General features: G+C 43.8%; 1 protein-coding gene across 15 annotated transcripts in view; it reads left to right on the top strand.

Moving 5' to 3' along the window:
* ARHGEF9 (Cdc42 guanine nucleotide exchange factor 9) overlaps positions 1-14,627 on the top strand; it is a 297,694-nt gene that overhangs the window by 168,420 nt on the left and 114,647 nt on the right. For 2 of the 15 annotated variants that reach the window (XM_063720980.1, XM_024240285.3), the window contains exon 1: positions 3,001-3,085. The exons of 5 other annotated variants lie outside the window; for them this stretch is intronic. In XM_063720980.1, the coding sequence (XP_063577050.1) occupies positions 3,077-3,085 (9 nt within the window). In that variant the 5' untranslated portion in view covers positions 3,001-3,076. 15 annotated transcript variants of the gene reach the window in all.

The following is a 14,627-nucleotide window of genomic DNA, read 5'->3' as shown; positions in this document are numbered from 1 at the left end:
GTTTGATATGCTTGTGAGATACTAAGGAGGAGATATCCAGAAAACAGTAGAACCTTCATTCTGGGGTCCAGGAGAGCTGCCTTGGAGTCAACAGCAGCTCTCTGCTTACGTGCAAGCAAGGTCCTGTGTCTGTTTTGTTTCCCAGTGGTGGTGTAATTTTGTTGAAAGGAGGTGCATCAATGTGCAATATAGGTGGTAGTTTAAGCCTTGGAAGTAGATGAGCCCATTCAGTGCAAATGCAGAATGAGAAGAAAAGGGGACTGCGATCAGAAGAACTCAGAAATCATGGCATTAATGACTGGATGAAGAAGAACCCATGCAGGAAGTGAAGACAGCATAAACATACACGTCATATGGATGGTGTTCCCAAGGAAAAGGAGCATTTCAGGATTGAGGAAGGCATCAGTGGAGTCAAATGGGAGAAAAGTTAGGAAAGGTAAAGATTGAAACTTGGCCATGAGATTTAGTAACAAGTTGGTTGTTTTTTTTTCTATTCACAAGAGGTTTCAGTTTTCTATAGGACAATGAGGGTAAAGCCAGGATGCAGTGGGTAGAGGGGTCAAAAGATAGGGAGGAAATAGAGACAGGATAAGACTGAACTTTCAAAGACTAGGAGAAAGATTGTAGTTGCTTATATTACGGTACTGTCCTGATCACCAGTATCTGTCTCAACATAATCTAGAAGAGTAGTTTTCAAACCGTTTTGACTATTACTTGCTATAAGAAACACATTTCACATTACAGGCCAGTACATTTATATTTATATATAACTGAAACAAAAGCATCATGAAACAGTATTTACCCTAACTATATGAACATTTTCTATAAATGGAATCATACAAAAGCCTTTTTCTCACATCTTTTATTTACCATGTTTTCAAAGCTCATCTATGTTGTAGCATGTATCAGTACTTCATTCCTTTTTATGGTTAAATAATACTTCATTGTATGGATATACCACATTTTGTTTACCCATTCATCAGTTGTTGGACATTTGAATCGTTTCCATCTTCTGGCTATTGTGAATAATGTTGTTATAAGCATTCATGTATAAGTTTTTGTGTGGGCGTGTTTTCATTTTTCTTAGGTATATACCTATCTGTTCAGTCATATAATCCTATAATATAAGAGCAAAAAGGCTCTGAGAGATCTCCTGTATAAGGGAATCCTTGGTTTGAAGGCCCAGGGAACGAATGAAATTGTTTTTTTCTGAGGTGAGTGTTCTGAGGTTTAACTGAATTCTCAGATAAGTCTAAGTCCTCATTGACAGGAGGGAGACAGAAGATAGACCCCTGAGAGGAAAAGGTTTGAGGTAGGGCTGAGAGTAAATTTGAAACCTTCTGGTCTCCACTCCATGGCTTTCCCCCACTTAGCTCCAGATACCAGGTCACAGAGCAGGGCAATGATTACAAGCAGAGTGCAAGTTCTACAGAGGATTTTCCATGGCGAATGTTTAACCCTATGCTGGCTTCCCTTCATAGTACCCAGAATGCTGGAAAAGTGCAAGCTAACTGTCCTAGTCTGAAGAAACTATAATTAAGAAAGGAAATCTGACCAGGTAAGGGCAGTGGTATCCGGGAAAGCCAAATAGAATTGGATTTTGGAAATTCTGTCGTATGTCCCTGTGATTCTGTCCACAACACTGGTTTGTTGGATTTTTATAGCTAATTGTGAGTTGCCTGTAAATTCTTAGGCAGTGGCCAAAAGCACCTTTGCTTCCTCCTTGGCCCAGGCTCCAAACAAAGTGGCTGCTAGGCACATGCATTCTCCACAGCTACCTATCCTTTTTCCCCCCTATTCCTTCTTTCTCCTCCCCATCCTTTTTTCTGCCTTTCCCCACAATTCTCTTTCTTCATTATCTTCCCTCTCTTCTCCTTCCTCCTCGTCTTTTCTTCTTTTTCTCCCTCTTCACGTGATCTCCCCCCCTGCATCCTATTGGGTCCCTTCCCTCCCTCTTTCCCAGTCCTTTTCCGCTCCATCTCCTTATATACCCCCTCTATCCGCCCCCAAGAAGCTCCCCACCCCCAAACCAGAACTGGTGGCTGGTGACTCTCGCCGGTCTGTGGAGAGCGAGCTTGCTTGGGAGCCTTGAGCCCTCTGATTGGCGGTCGCGGCTAGCACGCCAGCGCAAGTCCCGCCCCTGAGCAGCGAACGTGCTACTGCGGCATCTGTTATTGGTCGGCGGGTATGTCAGTGGCTCTGGCCGCGCCTCACGCAAGCGCCCGCAGTCGCTCGGTGAATAAAAAGGCAGCCTATGGGCTAAGCGGGGGATGGGGAGAGAAGAGGGATAGGGCCAGCAAGGCAGGGATCGAACGAGTGTCTGGCAGCCGGGAGCCCAGCGAAGAGAGCGAGCAAGCTTAGGAAAACGAGCGAAGTAAAGGGAGTAGGGGAGACTGAGACTGACCGGTAGCCAGGCAGGCGGACGGACGCACGCCCGGACAGACTGAGCAGGCGCCGGAGAACCACTCACAGGTTCCCCCCGCCTTTCCCTTTGAAAGCTAGGATTTTGCCTTTCCCGTGGCGCCCGAGAGAGAATGCTGGACTCTGCCGACTTCAGCGCAAGCTAAGATTTCTCAGCTAGGGACAAAAGATCAGCCCAATCCTGAGAAAGGGGGAACCAAGCACCCCGTCCCCATCCCCCTCCCCTCCCCCGACTAAACTCGGGCGCCAAACCCAGCCCTTCCCTAACCACCCTACTTCCTCCTCTCCTTTCTAGCATGGTGGCTGTATGGACAGTCTGACAGAACAGAGACTGACATCTCCCAATCTGCCGGCCCCCCACCTGGAACACTACAGTGTTCTGCATTGCACCATGACCCTGGATGTGCAAACTGTAGTCGTTTTTGCCGTGATTGTAGTCCTCCTGCTTGTCAATGTCATACTCATGTTTTTCCTGGGAACGCGCTGAATGGAGTCCAGCCACCTGAGCTGTCGCGAACTCTCGCTTTGATTTCATCCCGAGAGCCACCGAGAAAAAAAAATTCACAGACAGACAGGGAAAGAGAGAGAAAGAACAAGCTTTCTTACTCAGGGGGGAAAACGTTTTGAGCTTCAACATGGCCTCGCTGTGATATGTATGACGTTGGTATATTATCTCTCCCTAAATCTTTTGTCGTGTTTTGTCTTTTAAGAATGCCTGCGCGTATAGTTGCCTATTGCTTGAGTGAAATTGTTGATGAAGAAATGCTTTCTATTTAAGTGTGCATGCGTGTGTGCATTTTTAATCTATGTGGCGTTCATGGAGCAAGCTCTGCGTCCTTAAACAGTGGCTTTGCTGTCTGTGGTGTCTTAACTCATTTCCTTGAAGACTACCTTTAAACTCTATCAGGGAATTTTAGTCAAAATTTCTCTCTTGCCATCAGGAGTGCATTTGGGTTTGAGGGGAAAAGGGTTTGTGGAAAAGCATGATGAATATTTGACATCGTAGGAAAGACAGTCTTTGCACTGGATATTTAGAGGGAAAATGATGCAAGGAATGGATTTAGGGAAAATGCTTCTTTATAGTCTCTAAGGAGAAGCAAGAATTTGGGAAGTGACACGGGTGTGTTGTGCTGGCAGTTGGTGACTGTGTCCTTTGAATCTCAGTTTGCTCTCCAGGGTTCACAATTTTCAATTTTGAAAGAAGCCACATTTAAAACACTTCTTGAACCTTAAAGCTTTAAGATATTTAAAATGTCAATTTCCTTGGAATCATTAAATAGTATGTGAAAGCATTCTCTGATTTTTTGAACTGGCAAGAGAGGACTTTGACAGGAGCTATTTGGGCTCCCTTTCCCAAAGATTGTACCCCTGGATTTGAGTTTGGGGATTTTGTCTGTCTCATAAAAAAAAAAAAAACCCACAAGAAAGAAAAACCAGCTCTTTATCCATCTTGGGAATAATAGTATTTCGATATGGCTCCTTTGGGATAATCTCCTTTGCAATGATGTTCTTGAACTACATTTTAAATATAACTTGATAAGGCTGATGAGAAAGTGGTGATGCTATTGTTTGCTCCCCTGTTTGTTACTTTAAGATCAGAGGTCTCTGTAATTGAAACATTCCCGTAACAAACTGAAAGTCTGTAATGTGCTAAATTAAGAGTTATCAAATTTTGGTGCTAAATTTGACCACCAAAACCCAAAAACGTCTAGATGGAAAGGGATGAGAGCATGGAAAACATGAGCTGGAAGCAACATTCCAGTTTGAGATATGACTGCTTGTCTGTATCAGATGGTGTTGGTGGTTTCTGTTATTATTGCTATTGCTATTATTTTTATATTTCTGTTTCCTTTGAGAAAGCTCTTGGCAGAGCCAGGAAAAAAAATGTCTCTCATGCCAGTCTGTATAATACTTGTTTTTTTGCGTTTTGGTTTTCTTTCTCCCCTGTTAATGTAGGCAGGCCTTCCCCATTCCATTGCTTACCTGGCTTGAAATAATGCCATTTATGGCTCATGTATTATAGCAGTGAATCAGGGCACATACACATCTACACACATGCTCCCCCTCCACCCATGTGGGTGGCTGTTCATGTCTGATGTGCAAATCTGCTGGCATTATGCTGTCAAGTTCCATGTCCGGTTGTTCAGTCTCTTTGGAAATGATTGTGAAAGGAGAGGGGCTGTGAAGGGGGCCTTTGAAATTGTCTTGGCCACAGGACCCAGAGAGTATTATTTAATGGCGTCAGAGGGGATTTTGGGCCTCAAAGCATGCTGTCCTTGACTTGGTGTGGGTGAGAAGCTGAGGTTTTTGTGAGATTAGTATCATGGTGTAAACATGATCTGGGAGGTTTGCTGGCATTGATTCTTATTAATTACTCTTTGATCCGTTTGTGGAGACCCCCGGATGGAACTGAGAACCTATTTCTTTGCAAAGATAATTTAGTGAGTTTTTTTTTCCCCCCTTAGCTTCAGTGTATTATTTAAAGTAAGCTTATATCTTGTCTGGGCATTTTGTGTTGGAGAGTAGGGAATGGCTCTATGCTGGGCAGCTGCAGACCTGATTTTTTGTTTTGTTTTTTGTTTTTTCCATTCAGCAGCTGTTTGACCTTGGACAATTTTTTTCCTCCTTGGTGGGTTTGGGATTCCCAGTAACATTGGCATTTTTTGCTGTCTCCACTAGGTGACTTCTAAGTTCTTGCATTTTATGATTTTATGACCCCTAGACACTTGAAGTTGGGGGGAGGGTGGGGGGGATGAGCTGGAAAGACAAGTGAAAAGGAAAACAAAATGTTAATCAAAGGGTGATGGGAGGAGGAGAAGGATATCTGGTACTAGAGCCTGGATAACAAGTTTAAGGGAAGGGATTTTTTTTGCCTAGTTATTTGGGAAGGAAACTGGGACAGCAATAAGGGAATGCTTTTTGACTTTTTTTCCCCCAAGGGGAGAAGGGGTCTCTGAGACTAGTCTTTGATCTAGGTTTATGACTTAAGTAGTGTCACGAAATGCCTTCTCCTCTGTGAGCCTGACAGACCTTTGGCAGAAAGCCTCTGGGAATGTATGTGTGTGTGTAGGGTGTGTGGCAGTATGTTCATGGGGGTGTGTGGCGGGGAGCACACTCCTGAGTGTGGATGCGGGGTGTGGTGGTAGGAATGAAGAAAGACAGTATTGAGTTCCACAGTTCTGAATAGCCTCCTTGTGCTAGGACCTATAAGGATTTCACAAATGCTGGGATGGATGGGTATCACCCATGCCAGTCCTCTTTTCACCACCTAAAACCCCTCAGGCTAAGGAGGTGTCTTGAATGAGCCCTTCCATTAGTAATTTAGCTGTTGAAATGGGTTAGCGCTTTTAAAATTGTCTCCAGGCAAATAAAGGGATGTTGCTAGCCAGATGGCAGGCCACCATCTAGCAACCAGAAGGGAATTTGAGAGTAGAGAACAAAAGGTAGCAGTGTGACTTTTTACTTGTGTGAATCCTAAAGGTTTGGCATTTCTGCTTCAGACTTGTGAGGATATTTTTCTCTAGCAAAAAGAGAAAAGAGTGGGAGAAAATGAGAAATGCAGCCCAGAGAAGCGGAACCCTATGCATTTTGACTTGTCTTCTTTTTTCCTTCCTCCTCTGCCTTCTCTCTTAATCTTTCTCCTTCTTCCTTTCTTCCCACCCCTGACACCACCTCCTCCTCCCACCTCCCCACTGTAAATGGGTGAGAAGTAAAAAAGAGAAGAGGACTTTTCCTCTCTGATTTGTCCCAACTTTTCCCAATAAAGCTCCTCCATTCCCTTCCATCCTCTCTGGCCCCTTTGAGTAGAGGATAAGCTTTTGCTATGTAGGAGGGGCAAAATCCCAGCTTAGGGATTTTGGCTCCTGGATCCCCATCAAAGAATTAAAGAAAATGCCCTCTACTGGTATCCTAGCAACCCCTGTATCACTGAGCACCCACTGAGCTCCAGAGCCCACCCTTTAAAGGCCCAGGCACCAATAACTCTAGAAAAAGGGGACTAGAGCCTAGCAGGACTTGGAGAGATGCTTTTGGGGAGGGAACAAAGAAAGAACAGAATCCCAATTTCCTGCAAATGCCTCGGAAACATGTCCACAGCAGACATGTAGAGCCTAGCCTCATCCAGCTATGCGATTATTTATTAGAAAACTCCTGGTTTCAAATTCCTTTCTAGTCAGTCCCATCTCCTTAAGATTAACTGTGTCATTTTACTGCCTAGCTTTAGTGCCAGAAGCTCTGCCGGTCCTGAAAAAACAATTTTTTTCACCCTAACTTTTGGCTGCATCAGGGAGGGGGTGAAGTGATATCTTGGTGGGAACGAACTGAACAGCATTCTTCTTCCATTGAGACAGCCTCCATCTGTCAGAACCTGCAGTGTGCTTGTGCAGTGTGCCCCAATTTTGTCTGTGGCTTGGGGAATCCTGATCAGCCTAGCTTTATAGAATTTGGGAATTTTTCTTTCTGTGGTTTTGGTGTAGTAGTTTCTGACAGAGGAGGCTGGACAAGTTGAAAGAGCAAGTTTGATAACGGAGCTGGTCAATAGGGCTTGGACCCTGGCTCAGAGACTCTCACCCACCGGTGTGTGTGTGATTCAGCTACTAGGGAGCTGAAAGATCCCAGCAAGGCTGTAGGTGAGGTGCTCTTCTGCCCTTGAGGTAAGGCCCAGATTGGGAGCAACCAGAGGGCACAGTCTGGTGGTTTGAAGGATGGTAACAAAGCATGTCTTCCTCTTTAGCCTTTGTCTGCCATCTCAGTTTCTGGTCCCTTGACCTGCAGAGTGCTTGCTCTGGGCAGGGATATAAGAATTGAGCCTTTTCTCCCAAAATAACTGCCTCCTCAGAAGACCTCCTACAAGGCATCTGGATCTTGCTCCAGTGGCTTTGCCCCAAGAAATGGGATGGAGGAGGGGAATCTTGGACTCTCTAGCTCTTATTTCCAGCTCTGCAACTTGTTCTAGGCCAACTGAGTCTCTGGCTTTCCAAGAATCCTTGATGAAAGTTTAGCTTCTCCAGTATCTGCCCAGAGTGTCTCCTTCTGTCTTAGGTGGATCCAGCTCCGTAGAGTATTTAGTCTATTGTACTTTGCTCTAGCACCAAAGTACAAAGAGGAAAAACTAGAAGGGGAAGAATATAGAGGGGAAAGAAGTCTCAGGAAGCAGTCCAGTAATGACAATACTAATAACTCCTTATGAGTGCATGGGCCTATAGAGTTTATGAAGGAATTTCACATCCTTTCTAACTTGAGCATCACGTCAGCCTTGTGAAGTGGGTAGAGATTATTGTGATTCCCAGTTTTACAGATGAGGAAAGTAAAGGTCAGCAAGATTGTTGGGATGGGAGTGGGTCTGCCTTTCAAATAGAGAGGAGAGTCAGAGTTGGTCATTCCTAGCTAGTGTGATGTTGAATGTAGGGAGGGAGGGCCTGACATGGTGGCTCACGCCTGTAATCCCAGCACTTTGGGAGGCTGAGGCTGGTGGATCACCTGAGGTCAGGATTTCGAGACCAGCCTGGCCAACATGGTGAAACCCTGTCTCTACTAAAAATACAAAAATTAGCCGGGCATGGTGGCACGTGCCTGTAGTCCAGCTACTTGGGAGGCTGAGGCAGGAGAGTCGCTTGAACCCAGGAAGCGGAGGATGCAGTGAGCCGAGATCGTGCCACTGCACTCCAGCCTGGGTGACCGAGCGAGAGTCCGTCCCAAAAAAAAAAAGAAACAAAAGAAAGAAGGGAGATTTGGGAGTCATCCCTGAAGTCATACTAGCTTCCTCAGCTACTCACATTTTTAATAACTTTCATTTGTATAGCACTTTTGCTCAGAATTTTCGTTCTATAAAATGCCTTTTTGTCTTGAATATGCATCAAAGAGTTCTATTTAGTTTTATGAAAACTCACTATTTGGGATCTTCAAGGTGAAAGGCCAGTGTGAATTGCTGAAGCCTAAAATACAGAATGTTTTGAAGGAACTGTAGTTTTAATACAACTGTTCTTCTCTTTGAAGCACACTTATTTTTCTATATTTCTTTAAAAATCTGCTGCCTAGAACTGTTCATGCTACTCTAGGTGCCACCTGACTGAGATCAAGTGCAAAAGAACTTTGTTTTGTCTGTGAAATGTCTAATAATGCAGCCTTCTACTGATTCTCAACCCTCACTGAACATTCAGATCACTTGCAAAGCTTTTTTTTAAATACCCATGCCAGGTCCCCTATCTGAGAGATTCTGATTTAATTTTCATGGGCTAGATCCCAGGGAGCTTTATTTATTTATTTTTTAATTTAAAGTTCCCTAAGGTGATTCAAATGTGCAGCCAGGGTTAAGAGTTAGCCTTTTGAGCATGTAGGTCCAAACCCTTTCCTGTCTAGTCCAGTCCTCTACTCTCTTGTGAAGTTGGCCACTTTAGGGTTTTTTGAACCAAACTTGCTACATTTTATCTTGATATGTTGGTCCATTATTCTAGCTTTCTGTGGATTTTAAAATTTTTTCTTCATGCTGTGCTACAAATTAGCAGTCCCTTCTAGCACTGCATCAGTTAAATTCTATTTGTTTGGTTGGACTATTCTTCTAGCCTTTGGGAGGTTTTTATTTTTTTTCTTCATGTCACACAACAGGTTAGCAGCCTCTTCTAGTGTTGCATTATTTGAACACTGAATAAATGTCATTCGAGTCGTTGATTCAAAGAAACGTTTACTATGATATGATTAATGCTAGCTCTTCTGTCACCTCACCAGAGCCCCTCTTGGAGTTGGGACTTGATAATTTTTGTATGTATCTGGTCAACCAGTGCAGACTGCACCTGGCTGTGCCAGCATTTATCCTACCAGGGTGTTAATGTGAATAACATAGCATGACAGATTTGTTGTATGCTTTGTGGGCATCAAGATATGCTAGGTTCATAGCAAGCATCTGCCAAACTGATAGCCCCATCAGAAAAAGGAGTATAAGTTACTTAGCCTCTTACTCATGGTAAATCTGGTTGCAGGCTCCAGAGCTTCTTGTTTTCTTTCTATGCCTACAATGCAAATGTTTCTAAAGTGGATTCAGAATTTGGCTGAGGGTCAGTACTACAACTGTAGTTTCTGTGTATTACTTTCTCCTCTTTGAAAAAGCAGGACATAATGGATTTAGCTTTAAAACAGAATATATTTTGTGCTCAAAGAGTTCCGGAAACTCTTTGTGTATGTTTCTCTTGTTGTTTTGCTTAATTGTTTCCATTAACCCAGTGGTTCTCATCACTGGCTGCACATTGGAATCACCTGGAATATTAAGAGTAACAACAATTCCTAGAATCTTTGGGAGAGATCTGATTGAGATGGTCGTAGTGGTTTCCTGGCATCAATATTTTTCTAAAAGTTCCCTGAGGTGATGGGAATGTTCAGCCGGGGGTGAGAATGACTGCTATGGAATGCTTCATAGGAAATGTTAGCTCAGCCTGTCTGACTTATCACACATGTGACTAGGCAAGCTTCACAGATGGTGAAATTTTATTCTAGGACTGTGGGAGCCTCGATAAGTCCCAGGGGCTTGTGCTCACTCTAAAAAGGAGGAATCAACCCTAGGGACTGAGTAGTCTGGAGACCTAATTGTATTTAAAATAATCAGCTGTGAGATGGTTTGAACACTTCAGGAATAAAAAAAGTTCAGTTCCTACACATTTGCTATAATGATGGGGAAGATTCTGCTCATTTGCTAGTGACCTCAGGCAAATTACTTCTCTCCTCTGAAATTTGGTTTTCTTCATCAGCAAAATAAGGATAGGTGGATTTGATGACTTCAAAGATTTCTTCTAGCTCCAACAATATGTGCTTATTTTGTGATTAATATTAATGATCAACACGAGTACAGATATTGTTTAAATCTAGCAGGTAATCCAGAGATCCATTTTAGCAGGTTTAGAATACACAGAATGGTTTTAAGGATAGCAGTTTTGCCTTCTTAATTATACTTGGCTTAGGTTTCTTTTAGAACAAGTGAACTTAGATTGTATTCTTTGAGCACACACTGGCCGCCAAGCAGGAAAGGAGACTGTATGAACACGCACTGGCTGCCAAACAGGGAAGGAAGTGGTACAGTGAATTGAGTAGCAAGGGTATACCAGTTTGGGATTCTGTTTATTCAAGAGATATGTCATATGGATAATTGAGAATTGCCTCTCATAGATATAATACCAGTCTCATAGGTCTGAAAAAGATGGATTGCTTTGACAGCTCAGAGCCCCTTCCTGCAGTATTTTAAGTAGCCATTCACTTGATTAATAATACTACTTCTATTAATAAGAGTTTCAACAAATAAGGTTTCCTATGTATTTCATGGGCTTGGCTTCTTCCTCAAACCTAAAAGTAGTTAAGAAAGTGAGGCTCATAGAGATTAAGCAGCTTACTCAATGTCACACAGGTAGTGGTAGTGATTAGTGGTAGTGGTAGTTCTAGTGACCTAGAACCTAGGCATCTTGATACCACATCCTGCAGTGCTTCTGGTATAGCCTGCATAATGGACTCTGTGGTCAGGATGCAGTCATGACTCTGAGAATTAAAGGGGTTTTACTGACATAGAGCAGTATTCAGGAGGAAGCTTTGAAGAAAGGAGCAAAAGGGGCAATATGGAGGAAGAAAAAAGGTTTAGAGAGGGATGTGTTCAGGCCAGTTTTTCTCTTGCCCTTATCACTCTTATGTGCTAGTTCCGGGCCCCTGATGGGAATTGGCCATTGATCTTTGAGCACCAAGGTTGAGTGTTGGTAGCAGACAAGAAGGAAAGTTGTACATGTATGGCAGAAGGATAGCATGTGGAAGGCAGACTTGCAGTAGGAGAAAAAACAAGAAAAGGCCTTAGGAGCCCTAGGATTAAGCCCTGGCTCGTACCTACCTTGCTGCCAGATCTTGATCAAGGCCCTTCCCACCTAGGCGTCAGTTTCCACGTCACTAAAATGAGAGTGGTTTCAGTAGAAGAACCATGTTCTCAAATGGAATGTTAGCCAGAAGCTTCTACATAAAACAGGAAAAAGCACAGCTGGTCTGGTTGAAATGGGCATGGGGCAGGTATGGAGGACAGAGTCTAAAGTTCCAGGCAACCATCTTGCCTATGCAGATTTTGGTCACTAGGGGAACTGGAATTAGAAGAGTGGAGATGGCTCTGCCAAGCCCAGCCATAGTGCTTGGGGAGATAGAGCATCCTTGGTTGGAGTTGTGTGATGGGGGTGGGTATTTCATTTAAGTGGCCAGGATTTACAGAGAATCACTTAGGGGCAGATATTAAAGTGCCCCCACTCCTTTTTTTACAAGTGAGAAAACTAAGGCACAGGAGGGGAAAGGGATGGGTCCAAGGTTGCAGTGATGGTTCTGGGATTCTGATTCTTTAGATAGGGCTCTTGCCTGCTGTAACTTGCTACTTCCCCTATAGGTTTCTGGCTCTATGCTCCCTTGGCTAGATCAGAGACCTGAATGCTCTTTCAGGTTTAGTTGGAGAAAGCAAGCTGACGAGAGGCTGGGAGAACAAGAGCTTTATATAACCTCCTGGAGGGGGAGCAGGCCTGTTAGTAGTCCTTGGAGTTCCAGGGAGTAGGATGGGGATGAGGGGAACATAGTCTCCTGAAGGCCACATTAGCTCTCCTGAGGCAGAGCAGTAGATGCAGCCCTGTGAGTGGCCATCTACCCTCAGGGCCCAGAGGAGGCCAGCACTGCACATCCATAGCCAGCTCTGGGAATGGCTTTGGCAGCTGATTTCTCCGCCTGCCTGCTTTCATTAGAGAAAGGAAAGCCATGTACCTCCATGCCCAGCTGGCTGCAGGAAGGATGTACTAAGAGCCCACCCCCCACCCCCTCAGAGTGTGGTGCCTAAAGGCAGTAGCTACTTTTAGCTGAACCTCCCACAGGCTCTCCTCCACCCACTCTCTCCCTCCTCCCTCTGTGAATTGTGCAGGATGGCAAGAAGGCTGGGGAGTAGGTGCCTTGGCATTGGGATAGAGGCAGAGGAGGAGCTAGGCATCTCTAGGAGGGGCTCTGATAAGCCCTGCATGGCAGGAGGGCTCAGAACAAAAGCAAAATGATGAGACTACTTTGTGCTTAGGACCCAAAGGGATTTGAGGGATTTATTAATTTCCTTTGGAGCATGCAACCAGCTGAGGTTCATGTCTTGTAAATTTAGACTGAACTGCATGGGAAGACTTACACTCTACTTGGATTAAGAGGAAAGCAACTGGGGCTAGTGGATACTCACTTGATTCTTAACTACTCCTCTTGAACAGTCTTACACTTTTCAGTGGGTTTTGTACATCATCTCACTTGATTTTCTCTGTGGCCCTATGAAGTGGGTAGGGCAGAGATTATCTCCATTTCACAGGTGAGAAAAAGATGTTCAAAGACTTACTGTCACATAGCTGCTTCCAGCCTGGCCTTCTGGGCTTCAGCTCTGGAAATTATAGTGCCACTTAAAGTCACGCAGACAGCTATATTTTCTAGAAAAATAGGTGCTGGAGCTGTCCTGATTCTAATTTCCTCATTGTGGAAGCTGGGGAACTAGGCCCAGAGAAGAAAAGGACTTGCCCAAGGAAATGTGGTACATCTGTAGTAGTGCTTGAATTAGAACATTGCCTGGCAAGGATGTGAATTCCTGGACCTACAAGATGTGCAAGCCACTGTGGTCTTTCGAGGGTTGTTTGGGAAACCTGTGTGGTGTGATGGAAAGCAAAGTGTCACAGAACTAGGAGTTTGTTATTTTTCAGTTCAGGTAGAACTGTGGGTGACTGCCTCAGTGGAGGCCTGACACTCAATAAACCCGCTATAAAGATTTGGTTGAATGGAAGATGTACACATGAGTAAAAAGGAGGTGCAAATGTGAAGTCAGTTGCTGTGTGACCTTGAACAAATCCCATTGTCTCTGTCCCTCATTTCTCTCTCTCATTTTTGGAGGACTCTTTTTACTTCTCGCCCTTAGAAGAAGAAAGGCCCTGTGACCTGGCCCATGTCTTGGGTGCTTGGTGGAAAGCTGTTTTGTTTTTTGATTTTTGTTGTTGTTGTTGTTTTTAAATAAGCTTTCTTTTGTTTATCCCAAGCTCCATTTCCCATGCAGTCACACACATGTTGCTATGAAGAGCAGACTAACTTTCTCTCTCATCTCCTGCAAAGTTAAAAGAGGAACTTGGAAGAAAGCCAAAATTAATTGTGTTTTTATTTAGCACCTTCTTAAGTCCATCAAGCCATAAACCACTTAGGCACATGGCAATTAAAAAACAATTCTTGGCCCCTAGATCCTTGGCTAGGATTTGTGATGGATTACTGGATTTTCATGATATGATCAAAAATTGTTTTAGAAATTGCAGGTTCCTGCCCAATGAGCTGTGTAGAACAAATCAACACTCTTCACTTATACTTGAATTATTTTGTTTGGAAACATCTCACTGATCTGGGGGCAGGACAAGAAGATAAAGACTATTGTATAGTCTTCTGCTCCTGACACATGTCCTTTTCTCCATTACACTATTAGGTGGCCAAAGCCAAGATTATTTTCCCAATTTTATGGCTAAGGAAGTTGAAGCTCAGAGAATTGCTTTGACTGACTCAGGTCAGTACTGCATCTTAAAGTCAGTGGTATGCTAGGAAGAACATAGCATATAGGGTTAGGTATTATCAACTCAGCAGTACCAAGTGTCTCTAGGCAAGCCATTTATTAAGATTCCTTCTGTAGTTTGCTTCTAAGTATTTTGTTGTTGTTGTTTGTTTGTTTATTTTTTGAGATGGAGTCTTGCTCTGTCTCCCAGGCTGGAGTGCAGTGGTGCAATCTCAGCTCACTGCAACCTCCGCCTCCCAGGTTCAAGCAATTCTCCTGCACGTCACCATGCCCAGCTAATTTTTGTATTTCTAGTAGAGACGGGGTTTTGCCATGGTGGCCAGGCTAGTCTCGAATTCCTGACCTCAAGTAATTCACCCACCTCAGCCTCCCAAAATGCTGGGATTATAGGAGTGAGCCACCACACCTGGCTCTAAGCATTTTTACAAAAGTTAATCAAAATAGAAGAAAGAAGTAGGCAGATGCTACTGGATAATTGGATAGGTCGGCATTGGACCATTAATTGGTATTTTGGTGCATCTACTGGATCTACAATAAATTCATCTGGATATCATATTGTCCAGGGATACATGAGAGGCCTTTCAAAATGAAGAAAAGTGGCCCCAGATTCTGTAGTCTTTTGTGACCTACTTAGTTTGAACGTTTTCTCTTT

The sequence above is a fragment of the Pongo abelii genome, chromosome X (assembly GCF_028885655.2).
Source record: "Pongo abelii isolate AG06213 chromosome X, NHGRI_mPonAbe1-v2.0_pri, whole genome shotgun sequence".
NCBI lineage: Eukaryota > Metazoa > Chordata > Mammalia > Primates > Hominidae > Pongo > Pongo abelii.
Note: the sequence above shows the minus strand (reverse complement) of the source record. Positions and strands in the feature narration are given on the sequence as shown.